General features: G+C 39.7%; 1 protein-coding gene across 1 annotated transcript in view; it reads left to right on the forward strand.

Moving 5' to 3' along the window:
* adamts3 (ADAM metallopeptidase with thrombospondin type 1 motif, 3) overlaps positions 1-16,963 on the forward strand; it is a 123,929-nt gene that overhangs the window by 20,699 nt on the left and 86,267 nt on the right. Inside the window, exon 4 of the mRNA XM_084360176.1 lies at positions 6,095-6,251. Within this exon, the coding sequence (XP_084216302.1) occupies positions 6,095-6,251 (157 nt within the window). The remainder of the gene's footprint in view (positions 1-6,094; positions 6,252-16,963) is intronic.

The raw sequence follows: 16,963 nt of genomic DNA on the forward strand, positions 1-16,963 counted from the left end.
GTGAATTTTCCCAGTCTGAAAAGTTTTTCTGATAATTCCGACAACACATTAACGCACATTATCCCCTGCATACCACGAGACCTGCCATATTGGAGATGCTCGGACCCAGTCATCTAGCCATCATAATTCATTCTCTCTTGATTGTTACGATTGCCCATTTTTCCCTCAACATCCAACTGTTCATTCACTGCCTGTATATCAAACCCCTTGACTGACACCACTGAAAAAAGATTACCAAGGTTATTGACTTTGCCTGTCGGTGGCTTTTTTGTTGTGGCTGATCGATGCGGTCTCATGTCCTTTTGTTCAGAAAGGGTCCTGTGTATCCCTCCAAAGGCCACAACTAATACTATTATTCAATACTAACTGTATCATGGAGGCAATGTCACTTTGACAATTTGCTGTGATCAGCTCCCCTCTAGAGACAAGATGTAACATAATAAGGTCTGTAATGAAATTTTCTCCAAATGTTGGTTATTATTATGAGTCACAAAACCACAAAAACCCATGTTTAAAAAAAAAACGCTGCCAAAGTGCCCTCTTGGATGCCCCTATGGCAGAAAAAAATGATAAAGTACCCTCCAGTGCCCTTTCTGTGCCCTGGTGCCCCACCACATACAGTCGTGCCCTTTTTTTCCACCCCTGCCCCTCCAACATCCTGAGTCCTCCACTGAACTGGGCAAATATCAGTCTGTAGTGAACACTGCCTTATTAAATGTTCCCATAAAATGATTTAAAAGCTTCTTTAATACATTTAGTGCAGGACGAGTCAGATCAATTACCCATTTCATGTGACTTTTGACGCCAACACTGACTCCATCTGCAAAAAGGCCAATCGGAGACGGTTTCAATTGAGAAAGTTGAGGTATTTAACGCCAACAAATTGATCTTAAAAACATTGTATTCATCTTTTATTGAGTTATTTTCAACTTGAACAATGATCTGTTGGTTTGGTAACCTCAGCATGGTTAACTATATTAACCATGCTGAAATGTTTGCCAAAAAAACATTGGCAGTGAATTTTAATGATCTGGGTCATTTTTATAAAGTCAGAGCCGCTCAGAGGTCCAAGGCCATTCTGGCAGACCGTCATCACCCTCTCCATGCAGAGTTTTGACTGACTTTTGAGATCATTTGTTCCATTAGCTGGTGGGCTTCCAAAAAGGCTGTAGGACTTTGCACTAAACAAAGGACTGATGTACTCTTAGAGCTTTATTCTACTGTTGCAAACCAAATTGCCGCTTGGAGACAATAAGGACTTTCCAATCCAATCCAATACTAACATGCTAAATCTTAATTCCTTTACACAACAACATATACTTCCCTCTGGCACTGCCCTCAGACCACATTCTACCTTTTTACCCTACCAGTGGTAATGATGTAAGCATTGGCGCAGGATTGGGTAAAACATTTGGGGGCTAGGTATTGTCAGATGATGTCGTGTCTATATCGGACAATGTGAGAATTCATGTCACAATTATCACGACCAAAATAATTGCGATTTTACGATATCATCCCGATGATCACGACAATGGGCCTAAAACTCTGAAATTGGCACTAAAAGATACTGGAATCACTTTTTCTTACATCTTGTTAACAAACAAATATTTTGATTGTATCACAGATGTGATACACATCTTGTGGCATGTCACTCATGTAAGAATATTTACCGATTATCCCATTTCACGATTATCACTATGGAAATTTACTGCAACCAGCTTATCCTGGGTATTTTTTATCGGGATCATGATAAAAATATTGTCTCATCCCTAGTCATGTCATGAATACTCCAACTGATTTTCAGCTCATCCTGGCCTGAAAGAAAACACAATTTGCAATAAGCTGAAATGTGTGTCTAAGCTTTTTCTCCTCCGAGTGTTTGAGAATGTTAATCATATCTCTGCTTTAAGGATACGTGAAAATTTAATTTCAGGACAGCTGTGTCTAATTGCTTATGTCTCCATTCATTTAAATTAGTTGGAGCTCAGCACTTCCTTTGGCCGACACAGATTACTGAAACGCCTGGCAAGCTCAGACTGTTTTACATGCATATAAGACATTGTTCTGTTTTTTATGGTCTTACATGAAGCAAAGCAGGGATTTAATGAGCTATTTTCTGTGTTTTGTTAGACAAAAAAAAAAAAAAAAAGGTTTGAATATTTAAAAAGAACCCAGTATTGACTGAATTGATTAGAGCTTAGCTGCGCTGGCCCAGTAATCGCCCCCAAGTCTTGCACATAAAATGTGTCTTTTTTTAAATAACAGCATCTTTCAATGAAAGTGCAGACAGTGTTCCTTGTTGTTTTACACATAGAAAGATCTTTGATATCGACTAAGCAGTTCCCAGTTGTGCGTCATGCTGTGAAGCAGCTTTGATCAATATAAAATGTGAGCTCTCATTCTCATTATGTGGACTATTGCATGACGTTGGTGTTTTTAAAGCTAGACCATGACTCCTCACAGTTTGCCTCTGTCAAGCCTTAACAAGCAGGTGGCATATTCAGCTCCTCCGTTCCCAAAAAGTCTCAGTATTTAACAGCAACACTGGATGGATTCAAGAATTTTATCCAATTATCCATCCGTCCGTTTGCTTGCACAGCCTCAGAAGCCCAAAGCGGCGCTTCGGGTAGGCCAGCAGCCTAATTCATGACGTGTGTGAGGGATTAATTTTATTGTGAGAGACATGCTTCAGCTTTACTGATCATAACTGATCTATTGAAGGCTTGATTCTCAAGGTTTTTGTTAACATTATTAATATCTGAGATTATTAACTTCTGAAATGCTGAACTTTATCTCCTTTCTCAGTCAGCGAATGGTTGAGAGTCATACTGAATTCATTACAGTTTCATTAAGCTTCCAAGCTCAGCTGATGTCAACATGCCTGTCTTAAGGTAAATTTGTTTAGCTACCAGCCAGGAGACAACAAAGGTTGGAGACATGTTCAGAATAAATAATGGAAGAAAAAACTAAGTTACAGCATGTGGTCATGCGTGTAATGCAGAGAATAATTTAGGCTGCATTATCCACAGAACTTGTCTCGGAATAAAAGTGCATGTAATTGGCACAAGGAAAGGCAAACAGCATTACTGCCTGGTAATGTATGCTGACATACAGAATACTTCTAATCCGTGTTTGCCTGCAGGTGTAAGATAAATGCACACGATAAGCCGAGGAGGAAATCCCTGCTGCATATATACAGAAGTAACAAGGCAATGAGAGAAATGTGAATTTTGAAATGTTCTCTCACATGAACTTTTGGTTTATGTTGTCTGTATCACATCACTCTGCAGGAGTTGCTGTTCTCTTTGATAAGAAAGACGATAACATGTAGCTGCCATCATAGCTGAATCTAGATTTCATTTGAGTGTGAACATAATATCCTGCTGTAAAATGTCCCTATGATACAGATGTTCTTTAAAAACGCATCTTTATCCTCTCTACTGTGAGCAACATACATTCATGCATTTGTGATTCAATTGCTTAGCAACGTGTGGATAGAAGAAAGCTTCACTGGTAATCTGAGGTTTTACGCGCAATAGTCAAATTCTTGTAAGGGAGATGTGAGCACACATGCTCTGAGCAAAGCTGTTTGCATGGCTCTCATATAAACCTGCGGATGTGCAGTGATTTTTAATGACTGGATCAGCCATTCTCAATCTCGTTTGTGCAGTTTCTCAAGTAAAAGATTGGCGTAGATAACCTAGAAATAGAGAGGAGAGATGCCCTTCGTTCGTGTGAATTAAATATGTCGCTATCTGCTTTTGATCTCACACTTTCATTTCTCAGTCTTCTAGATGTGTAATTTCAGGTTCGAAACTTGGAGGCGGTTGTAGAATCTACACCTGAAGGTGCATTTTTCCACAAAAACTTGCAAAGCTTGGCTTTGCTGAATCAGGACGAGATCTTAAAGGGACCCTGATGATTCCTGGCAAATAGTAAATAATGTCTTCATAAGTGGGCCCCGTATTTGTTTCCTTCTTTTGTATCTTTTGCAATGCTACAACATACACAAGGGAGTATGTATGATACGCATTGATACCAACTGTAGAGGGCGATATTGCGAATGTGTTGTGCATTCAAGGCATAAAACATGAAAAACAGGAAGATAAAGGCTTCTGCGTTCACGGGAAGTCTGTGAGTGCTCAAAGGGCCTCGAGTTGACTTGGGGTGCAGACTTCACTGGTCTTCCCTGATTTAATTACCCCAAATTAATTGCAATTCAAACATAACATTGTAGAACTTGTTACTTGAAGCATGTTGGCCAGAAATAATATTTCTCAGCCACATCGTGATACAGAAATATGTAGAAGTATAAGCTGTAGAGGTTAAAATGCTCAGAAACTCAGGACACTTTGCACAAAATTCAATCCTGTTGAAATTGTACATATTTTTGGGGAAACAGTTGTTTTTTTAGGCTTCCAGGTTGTGTCAACTCATTTTATCAAGTGTTTGGCAAAGCAGAGGTTTGAGGATTCATTCATAAGTAAATAATAATCAAAATAGTCCAGTTTATGTGACGTCCATCAGCATCATAACCAGGTTGTGTTGTCAGAAGACAAACTGCATCACGTCCGACTAACACAGCATACGGTAATGTTCTGATGAGACAAAGTGGCATCAAGCAGTGCAACATTTTTTAAAGAGGTCATTTGGAGGCTGAATCTTTTTATTTAATTTCACTGGCTGACTGTTTATCTATGTGCAGCACACCTCAGGGCATGAATAGTCAGCTCACGTGTTTATAAATGGCCGCAAGGTAACTCAGTCGCACAGTATCCAAGTTACATGTGAACTTGAATGAGAACCTAAATTGGATTCTAGCCGGTGGTGCGTGTAAACAGGAGGCGAGAGAGGGGAGAGTGTTCAGTTGATCGGGGACTATGGGAGCTGGAAATGAGTTCAGTGTGTATGTTGTTGCAAAGCACCATATGTGCACAGTCCAGCAGAGTGTTAGTGAAGAGGCCGGAGCGAGGTAAGGTCGGAGCGGTGCAGCAGTGGAGCTGGACCGACCGACGGGCTGAAATAAAATTCCTCTGGAGGTCTGTGAGAGCATTTCTCTCTGCCAAGGCAACCTGTTCTCTAATGGATGAATGTGATTGTTAAACATTAAGTGATTAGTGTGTTCCTCCTGTCTCATTCGATGCTGCAGGTGTTCGCAGCAGAGTGATGCATGCTATGAGCTGCACGGCACATATTTGCATTTTACATTTATGTCCTCGATGCATCAAACATGAGGCCTCATTAGCATTCTGAATTGCACTTTTGATAGATCTTAAGGGCACATTTGTAGTATTGTCGTAGGAACGTGCCTGCAGATGGTTTAGCAAGGTCACATGCTGCTCAAGATGCAGCTTTCCTCAGCCTTCATGCGTGTGACACCTGCTTTAGCACGCCATTGGGATTGGATGAGCTGTACATTCAGCTTGTTTGTGCATCGTTGTGTTAACTGGACTCTGCGACTCTTTATATCCGCCGTTTACTGCGGGCATGATCCACTCCTTATTGGAGGAAATCTGAAGCGATCACAAAGCAATTTTCACTCCAATGTGCCACTAACGATGTGGAGCTTTCGGGTTACCGGCTGTTAATCTCAAACACACTATATGCTGCAGGAAGAGTCAAAACAACATGTCACAGTGTCACACTGAAAGACTCAATACCTTTAATCATACAATTAGTACTCAGAGACACTGTGTTAGCACATCTGTCATTTCATTATCATATATTTTAAGAACCTTGTTGCATACATTTACATAAATAAAAACACTTTATTTAACATGCTATCAGCTGAATGCAGTAATTATCTTGATTTTCAACCTTATTAGCATATTTGTTGCATAATAGATCGTGGTTCATTATGGCAGGACATTTGTCTAATACCTCTTTGTGGCGATGTCAGAACCATTATGCTATTCAAGCATTTGAGAAGAAACTGCCCATTGAAGGGAAATTAATTACCAACTATTTTGATATCCAGTTAATCGTTTCATTCATTTGTCAAGCGAAAATTTTTTTTTCCACATTTTTAAATTTAAGGATTTGCCGCTCTTCTTTGTCATTTATGATTAATGACTGACCTGGTATTGTGTTTCAGGCCGGGATGATCCGCACTGACTCAGATGAATACTTCATCGAGCCGCTGGAGAGAGGGACTCAGGAGCTGGAAGACCAGGGCAGGGTTCACGTGGTTTACCGCAGGTCGGCTCTGCTGCAGGCCCCCTCCGACATCTCTGTGGACTACCAGCTACAAGGTAGGACCCACAACCATGACGTTTACTGCTAATACAACAGATAGCAGTCCAGAGGGTGTTACTAGTACTGCTGCTACCTCTACTCCTACTCCTCCTACTATCGCTATGACTACGCTGAACCTACTTTTCATACAGCCAGTGGTCCGGTTGTAATGTGGTTTTATCTTGAAAATGAAGTGAGGAGGGTTCTTTGGTAGATCATCCATCTATTATTTCTATAATTAATCAATGCTTATTCATCTCATTAACCTGTGTCATATAATACAGTAGTTACTTTCAGCTGCTGCCAAGTTCGAACATCAAGAGCACATGTGAAAAAGAAAAACTACCGATTTCTCTCGAACTGTTCAGAAAAGAAACATAAATCGCTCACCACTTCACATCAAATCAAACAAAAAGGATAACTTTTGGTGTGCGTCCAGGATTTTTTCTCATTTTCTTTAACATTGCAGGACTTTTTCACATTTTTCTAAATTTCTCAGGGATTAATGGATCTTGGTAAAAAAAAAAACATAGCCATATTTAGGTGGCTGGTAATTATGAATGAGTGCAAAAGGGGACTGTTTGTACCTCTTGTCAGAGGTATGCGCTCTAATGAGTGCCATTCTGTTTTTCCATTGTAAGAAAGTCCCTGGCGGATGTGTGCCGAGCCAGATAAACTTGACTAAAAGGAGTGCCACCACCCATATGGGCTGCACATGGGACATCAACAAGTGCTCATCTTTCTTCCACCCTCATGGAAAGCAAAAAAAATTGGACCAAGCCAGACAAGTTTATGCCCAACCTTTTAATATAACAAAACATGCTGATATACTTGAAGTGTCAGAATCAACCGGTTGAGGCAGATGGCCGCCCACCATGTACCCGGGTCTGCTCAGAGGTTTCTGCCTGTTAAAAGGCCTGTTTTCTCGCCACTGTCTCCAAGTGCTTGCTCATGGGGGAAATGTCAGGTCTCTGTAAGAAAAAATTATTAGAGTAGGGTCAAGACATGCGGCAATTGAAAATTGGTATGATATAATTTTTATTGTGAATTGTCACTATATAAATAAAATTTACTTGACTTGGTCTGAATGCAAAGGAATAGAAAAAGATTTTCAAGAAGGGGTCTAGCAACGGTGCCTGGAGTTTCTCATTGATTCACATTGGTTTGGGGTTGATGGCTTTGTAAAGTTGAAATCCAAGACATCATCTTTCTGTGCCAGAGCCAGGAAAATAGCTACATTCATGAAAAATAGAGACAAGAAAATTACCCCAGAAATTGCCAAATCTTTGACATGAGATTGAGACAGCTACACTGAAATAACAACTTTTCAACCACTTCCATAGCCTCTGTGTTGACTGAAAATGATGCGTCGCTACTGATTGCATAGGGCAAAACAAAACAAAACAAAACAACCCCCCTCCCAATCAGAAATCATCTAACATGATTATGATTGGCCCCCCTCCACTCCCTTTTAAATTGAGCATTGACTACTACTGCAACTCCTACTACAGCAGCCTCTACCACCAGGCAGTCTAAAGGTTACTAGTGTCGACCTGACTTACAGTATGTGTGACAAAAATGTACAACTTAAAGGTCAACTTATTAGCTTCAACCGCATCTCATGGTCCTCACCACCTATTCGAATTTGTTCCATTGGTCACATGATGAAACCAGACTCAGCGCTGTTTGCCATTGAAGGCTGTGAAATGCAGGTAAAGACTCAGAAAAAGCGAGTGACACACAAATTACTGCTTTTACTTCTACTGCTGCTGCTACTACTATAATCATTAATGCTAACAGCTGTCGCTGCTTGCTCTAAATACCCAGCTCGCCCTCTATTTATACCAAACAAATGTCACTGTTGCTGCTGACGAATGTGTAATGCATCACATCCAATGTGAAGGAGACTTGTGCCACAACTTCTTCCTGTGAATCACTTTGTGTTCAGGAACAACAAACAGAACTTCCTGAGTCACTTTCTATGGTTTGTCAATCGGCTGTAAGGAGAAGTGATAATGGAAAATGTATTCATATTAAAAGATCTTTCAATTTAAAATAAACAAACATTTCATCAACGACAGGATAAATTGTTTTTCCACTGAGTTAGAATATAAAACAAACCTCCCACTGAGAGTCAAGGTCAGTTGGTAAATGTACTCTGCTGAGTCGTGGTCTGTCTGGATTCTGCTGTGGTGTAAACAGAGCAGAAATACTGGTTTAGAGCCAGACGGGCTGTATCATCATGTGCATGATGTGCATGTGTATGCTGTCGTAATGAATGCACAGCAGTATGATGCCTGTAACTTGTCAAACCATCTGCTGACGGAGTCAATAAACGTTGCTTTTCCTCTGACATTTGTAAATAAAATCATCTACCATCTGGAGATATCTGCCCTGATTGCTCTCATGTCAACTATTTTTTTCTGATTTCACGCCTTTGCAAACTGAAACTTGACAAGAAAAAAGTCAACCCCAAAATGAGCAAATAGTGCTCCGGCAATCAGCTGCTCAATTTGTAATTCCACAACTACACTTCAGATTTTTTCCTCCACACTCTGGCACAGAAGTTGTGAAAATTGCAATATGAATATTTATTTGCCTGGCACTTTCTAGCATTTTACTACAGAAGTTCATGTCTCAAAATAGCTCAAAAACTTAGAGGAGCAATCATTAATGCACATGATTATCAAAGGTCTATTACCTAAGGTCTAACAAGGCTATAAATGTTCATAGCAGAGGCTTGAAATTATCATACGTACGTGAGTCATAGCCACTATGAAAGTGGGCTGATTATGGATTACTACAGTACATATATTTTAAAGCAATTTTGACGCACTTACAAATCTACCAATGAGTCAGCAAGCCTGGAAGCCTGTTCATTTTCTGCACAACAGTTAAGGCCATAAGCTCAGCAAATAAAATACACAACTTGGCTTACGGGTGCATTCGAAACAACTCGGCTTGAACAGACCATAGTTTTTAGTGAGTCAAGCCCCATGTTCGTCATCATAGTCTGCACCAAGCATGACTGACTTCTAAGAGGTCATGTGAGGCGTAGGATCCATATTTTGCTATCCTGACAGCGTAGACTAAAACCAACCAACCGACAAATGATCATACATAATGGCTTTTTTTTAAATAATTGATTGTACAGAGGGCAGAATTATTGTACAGATGAGATAATAACTGATGTCTGGCAGCTAGGAACCCTGTGCAGGTTAAGCTAAATAAATAAAAGAAGAATTACTTAGACATTGCTATTGTTTTCGCCCAGGGGTTTTTAAAGCACAGTGGCCTTCACCATAGACACAATATGATCATTATTCTTTGTCTAACATTCGGTTGGATGATCATGCTCTAAGTTTTGAAAGAGTCCCTACAACAGTATATTGTTCTTTTATTCAAGGATTGTGTTTCCTGCATTCTGGTGACTTTTAAAGAATGAAAATATATAAAAAAAAACAGCACTTTTATGTCAATTTACTTTAATTTTAATTTTTAATTCTCAGAAAACACCAATGAATAATTCACCCTCTAGTGTAAAGTGTCTGTGGCATAAAGTAATATTTCTCACTTTTCATTCAGTCATTGATTTTACGTGTTTGTAAGTTAGATCTGACTGAGTTATGATTCTGAGAAGAGACGTTTGACTCAACTTGTCCTTCATTGTCCTGCAACATATCAACATCTATTACAGATCACATCCGGTCATTTCCTGGTAGTTAAAAAGCCGCGCGGAACAGTGAGGTAAATCACAGAGGAGCACAGTTAAAATTTCAATCCTCACCCCCCTCCCGTATTGTTAATCCTGTCCGAACGGGTCTTAGCTAACCATTAGCTAAGTGCTGTGGGACTTTGAGGATGGGACTTGGCTCTGTCTGCTTTGAAACAGACAAAGTCCTGTTCCACCTCCTTTGGTAAAACGTGCCCTACTTTATTTCCATGGAAGTACTGATAAGCCTCAGAGCTTTTCAGGTTGTTAATTGCTTCACTGTTGGAAGTAAGAGATTCAATAAAGTAGGCTAGCGCTGGCTTAGTGAGCTTACCTTCGGCCATTTCTTCAGGTCGTCCTTCTGTCCCTTGCTAGCAGCAGGCAGATGTGTGGTCACATGATCCTGTTTAAGGTTCGGCAGACTGTTTCCCCACATTTATTTCCCTCAAATATCCAAGGAAAAGGGAAATGTTTGCATTGTAGCGGTAGCTAATTACACCACTGTGAGTCTACATTCAGACAATGTATAATGGGGCTGGGAGTGCGTGATAAGAAATTTCATCTTATTGTGGACTCCCCTCTGTTACCTCTTTTTCGTCTTCACTCACGTCTTTGAGATGAAGCATCGAAGAGCTAGCATGCGGTGTATGGCATGGTAAACAATATGTTTATGTACTGCTGTGCCTCAATCGCTCAAATATAGAGAGATCTTGCGTACGACACAATCCTCCTGAACGTCTGGTTCCACTTTAAGCAGATTTGTGTTCTGCTTCTGTGTCATTTGCTCAGAAAATCAATTCCTCTCAATGCCACTTAATATGAATTATCAGCTGTTAGAATAGACGCACGGCTATAATGCACTGTTTAGGCTACGCGGTTGCAAGTCACAACAGTGTAACAGCATGGATCTACGTCTCGGCACTGCTCTCCGTTCGACCATGATGTTGTGCAGTTTGGGTGGGAAAACCAGTTTAAATGGAGCCCAGGTGACTTTTGAGGTGGCCACGTAAAATATGTGTATATCAGTCTGTATTGTTGGTGCACATGGTATTTTTTGTACATCTCACACAGAGCTGTCAATTCAAGGCAGCAGAAGAGGTTATTCAGGCGACCGTGATATCTGAAGTAAAGGTATATTGGGCTTAGATGGACATGAAGCATGAAAATGTCAAATTTAATTATGTGAACATAAAATACTGGCATAACTACAACTCCTGAGAGGCAACAAGCAATGCCTCATGGAGTGTTTTATTCCTGATAGCAATGACGTCACATTCAGAAAAAATGCTGCTTCTCAGATGTTTGCCTCCGGCTGCATTCTTCACAATAGCTGAGGCTCATGGATATCATCATATTTAGAGAAATTCTCCACATCAAACTGATGTAAAAAATGTGATTTCTCCGAATTTATCAAGGAGATTCCTTTGCTTCTTGGAACATTGGCTGCCTTATCTGCTCTGTGAACACTGACATTTGCAGATGCCAGTAGCATCATATTTTTTTTTTTTTGGTCTGTTTTTCTGCCTTTATAAATGTTGAACAGTGACATTCAATAACATTTTAGATGGGGGGGGGGTCAACTGATATGGACTGATACCGATACAGATTATTAGAAGACCAATCAGATAGGGTTGTGGGCGGGACATTGTGTGAGAGGATGTAGCGTCAGAGCCAAAATAGCACATTTTAAAATTTGTATAATTTATCAGCAATCTGACAGAAAATCCATGATTTCGATAAACAGGAAAATGCTGAATATCGGACGACAGTTGTTCTATACCTCATTTTTTATATAAATGTATTCCTTGCTGTCTACATTGTGAAGCTTGCAAAATGTCTTTGATAAAGGCTTTTCAGTATTTAACCAGTATCACATGGCAACGACATGCAGACATGTTCAATACTCAACAACTCTTTGAGGTAACCTGTTGCTTTAAGTTAACAAATGTAGCTACATGAGATGTTACATGTAATAATTTAACAAACAAGTGAAAAACGATTGCACCTTCCTGTCTTGGTTAATAAAGGGTTAACATCGATCCTCACAGGTGCTGTGAGAGATTATTTGCACTGTGCAGCAGAGACATCATAACTGTTTGATTCTCGGCCGTGCTCCTCTCGTGATTTTTTTGGTGTTGATTGGATTTCATACCTTGAACCAATCTCACGTTTGTAATGCCCAGCGACTAGAGGATTGTAAGATTGATTTTCCAGACTCACTGTGGGTGATGGCATTGGATGAGTAATTCCTCCCTTCTCTTGACAAGCAAGCACTGCTGCGATACCTCTGAGCAAGGTGCATCTTGCCTTTGAGCAGCTGCTCAGCAGGTGAAATTGTCCTAGCAGGTGTCCTCGGCAGCTTTCAGGTGTGTCTTCCTGGCATTTCTATCAGTAATCTCTAAATGTATATGGTTATTCCTGGATCCACACAAGGATTTTCACTGCATTTCTTGTACTTTAATATAAAGACTAGAGTACTTGACACGTGAAAGGTTTGGATAAACACATTTGTCCAGATGGCATCTTCACTACTGATCAGACAAGGCTGCATTGTGTACGTTTGTTCACCACACTTTGAGCTGATTCTATAGCCTCTGATTTTTCACCCTTTAACGTCAGCGATATTGAAAAGTTCCCATGAGCTTACACCCCAAGTGCTAGTTTTCCTGCAGGCTGTGTTAGATAAGGCAACATCCACTGTGAATCCACAGGAACAGAGAAGAAGAGGCAAGGCTTGAAAGTGTTGAAGCTGTTGCTTGCTTCCGATCCTCCTGAGCTCAGTATTGTGTGTGTGGTTAAGAAGCTGTGTACTGTATGTTTCAGCACCTTGTCTTTCCTGTTGGGGCCTGAGAGTCAGATTAACAGTAGCAGAGCTGTGTGAAAACAAAGGTGCTGATGGAACGGCACGCTTTTCTTCACAGTGACTTGGAACAACAAAGTTGCGTAACAAAGACAGTAACAGGTTTTTTTTTCCTTTAACCTACAATACTTGTGCATGAAAGTTGGTTTACGATCCACCAATAAACACGAAGAAGAAGAAGACGAAGAATTATCATCTAACATTCATCTTTGCATACTATATCTTTTGCCTCTCATACCTTCAGGGGTGCATACGTTACAGGTTTGCAGCTTCTCTTTCAAATACAGAAGTGTGAAATTATTAGTTATCTGATTGGCATTGGCCATGAGAAGCAGGTAAATGATTAGTTAGTGGTATCAGCTGAAGAAAATCCATAATGTGCATCACTAGTGTTCACCACAGATGTTGCAAATGATATTATATAGCAATCATCACAGTGTTTCCAAGGTCAAGACTATAACTTCATGTTTAAGAAGTACTTCATGTGTGAAACTAGAGCACACATGTAATTGCATCTCATTCCAAAAAGACCTTGGGAAGCCACAAGAGCATCAGTGAGGTCCAACACTGATGTTACGCGATAAGGTTGTTTTCAGACGGACATTAGCACTTCCCACTTCTGTCATGTCGGAACAGTAAAGGGCCTCTCCTTAACAACTAACACAGCAGTGATATAAAAGACATTCCCAACTCTAAATGCAGCTAAAAAATGGAGGGTCATTCAGCAAAAAAATTTGGGCCTGGATCCTTTTTTTTTACCTCAACACAATGCAGCGTCATCCATTATAACATAATCATTTAAAAAATCCCATATCCCAAATGTGTTGAGTGGAGTCGAGGCCCTGGCTGGCCAGGCAAGTTTATACACACCAAAATAGGAAATTTTCATTTTTCATTTCCTTCTGGACCTGGTTGGGACTACAAGACTGTAGAATTGTTAAAGTGTGTCCACATACTTACGGCCATATAGTGTATATTTCTGCATTGTTTCTGATCAGGGTTGACTTTCTCTATCAGCTGATGGTAAGGTAGTACGCTCAACTTTTGTTAAGGTCACCTCGACTGTGGGAATCGTGCCTGTTACGGCCGCGCCTATAACAAAAGATTATCCTGCCGTTTGTGGAACAAGATTCTGAATAAATAATTCTCTACGTCTTTTCTTAATTTCTCAGTATTAACAATTCAGTGTGCAGAAACATGATTCTGCTGACACTCCTGCAAGTAAAACATCTGTGAGCATTTTCTGTTTTTCTATAAAACAATTTTCTGTGATATGAGATGCCAAAGAAAGCAAACAAAAGCCAGAGGATTACACATGGAAAGGTGCTAATAATCCGCCAGAACACTGTTTCTTTACAGAGCCCCAGCGGATCAACAGTTTGATACATGGAAGAGATTTTTATCTGAAAAGGATTCTCACAACATCATAATGTTTTCCATCTCTGAGAGTTAAGAAATTTGCCATAAGACTTTCTCACTTGGGACATATCTTCTGCTATTTTTAAGAGGTTAACGAACAATACAGTTCCATGAACCGGTGCTAGCTGAACATTATCTTGTAAAGCTCCCACTGCAGTAGATCCACCACAGTTTGAAAATATTAAGTGAATAAAATAAAATAAGATTTGCCGGTATGTTGACAGGTTCCAGGACGTTGTTGACTGGATATACTTAATTATATCAAACAAATGTGTCAATAGTGCAACTGAGGAAGTGAAATTGTTGTTACTGAGGAAAACTTCCAAACAAGATGATTCTTAAGGTCTGACGGCATGAAGATTTTCCCTTTCTATGATTTTTAAGTGGATTTAAAGACTTTTCTGGGTTGACATCAGAGATGTTGATATTTCTCGAAAGTGTGAGTCACCATGTACCGTGTCTGTATGTGAGACGTAACTCTTACTGCGTCAGTCAGGTGTAAAAGCCACAGTGGTGCTTTAACTTTTCATTTTGAAGTAAATGTTGATTGCATAGTTTGAAGCCTATAATCATTTAGATTGGTTCCCTATAAACCTTGCTTTCTCTATGTAGTGTTGCCTGCCAACAGGCACAAAATCTCCAGGGACAATTAAGGCTGACTGGCAATCCAGTCAGGCTGGCAGCTTGCCTCCATTTCTATCTGCTTTCTTGCCTCCATTAGAGAATTAAGTGAATGAATAAGCTCATGTTTTATCCTGTGTTTTTTGGGTAGTTGGGACTCAGACACATTCAGTAGTCTTTGCAACAGCAGCCCCAGGGGTGGAAGTTAAGAGGAAGTGGAAGTTTAACAAAAAGTTAAAAGTTTTATTTATTTTATGTCGACAAATAAACTCCATCTGTTTATGAAGACCATGTGATACGATGAAAGGTTGCAGGGCGGCTACTAAACGGACCTTGTGGAGAGCCTGTTTGCTCAACCAAATAGTGTTTGTACATCAGTTGTAAAGTGTAATCACACTTTGTGTCTGTAAAGACTCTTCGATAACAATAACCAAATTCTGATAACACCGCAGTCTTGTATCCATCCTGACAGAAGTCAAAGGATCACAACCTGTTAGCACTCTCTCTGTGGGTGAATACCCCCGAAGGCTCAAATGTAAACAAAAAAGTTAAAAAGTTCAAATTGAGCTAATACATTTCCTGGAACCAAAATCACTCGGGTACAAACAAATGGAAAACGTGCCTGGAATCACAAAGTGAACGGGGCTGGTTGTGCTGCTGATAAATTGACATGCCTGCCAGGGCAGTGTTTCCGCATCTTCTGCTCTCCTCCCATGTGGAAGAGAAGAAGTCTCTTGGGGACACACATGTGAAAGAAGCTTTGTATGTATACCAAGGTAAAGGCATAAAGGAAGATTGTCATTATATTTCTCCTGCTTTTATCCAGGCTCTCAGGCTTCTGACGTATGTTGTTTTTTTTCCAGTTTCTCTGATTTCTCCCTTGAAAGAGCCAGCAGTGATGCGTCAGTCAATGTCGCTGAATGATTGAGGAGAGAGCTGTTAGTAGTCAAACAGAATGGCAGCAGACGTCACCCTGTTGTCACGTATACAGAAGGTCTATATCACCCTGTATTTGATGACATTTTTCAGATTTATGGATACATTGTTACCAGCTGCGACAGCATCGGTGATGTTTTCAGTTTGTGAGTTGAGTTGAGTTGAGTTAAGTTGTGTGTGTGTGAGTCATCACTCACTTTAACTTGGTTTTGTACACATCTGGTCAGGTGGAGCAGTAGAGTACGTTCATTTCATTGCCAGCAATACAATATGGACATTTCTGTTTATATAAAATATTAAAACATGAATGGATGTGTAAAATAAAATGTAGTTTCTCCCAATGATGTGTGCTGAACATGGAAATCAATGTGTCAGCACGACTTTTCACATGAGCATATGAGCATTTGAAATGTAGCATTTTAACATCATAAACTGACCGATACTGAATTTTACAGAATCCTTTAGGCCAATACCAATATGGCTATTTTTTTTTTTTAATTAAAGATCACAATATATCCACCAACATTCTTTTTTATTTTGTACATAACTGCGTAACATTAGCAAAACAAATTTGACCAGGATTCCTTTAAGTTGGTTGTAGGAATGAATGAATGAATGAATGAATGAATTTTATTTTGAACATGTATAAAAAAAAAAGAAAAAAAATGTATGTAACTATTTGTACATACAAAAGAAAGAAAGAAAAAAAGAAATTAAAAAAAGTTAAATAAAATAAAGAACTAAGACATAACAAAACACTGCACATTGTTCGAAAAAGGAAGTGGTGTCCAAGACATCGAATGTACTGACAGGGATATTTTGCAGTTGAGAGATATACTTGTCAGTGCTCTCTGGTGGACACATAGTGTAATGGAAACACTTGTTCTGAATCACCCAATATCAATCATCAAATATTTGTGGCATTTTCTAATCTGCAATTCCTTGTTGTTTGTTAGACAATACTGTATATATATAACTAAAAAAGTCAAAGACCAGCGGACATGAAATAACACAACCAAGAGAGATTTGTGATATGCTGCGACGGGAAGGAAGAAGGTTTATGGGGTCATGTAGTCTTACAAACCAGCGCCAACAGTACAGCTAACAGTTGATGATACATAGGGCTGCAACAAGTTGTTTTCTTAATCTGTTCATGTGTCAATATTTTTTCTCCTATTCAT

The sequence above is a fragment of the Pagrus pagrus genome (genome assembly GCF_965226575.1).
Source record: "Pagrus pagrus genome assembly, chromosome: 8".
NCBI lineage: Eukaryota > Metazoa > Chordata > Actinopteri > Spariformes > Sparidae > Pagrus > Pagrus pagrus.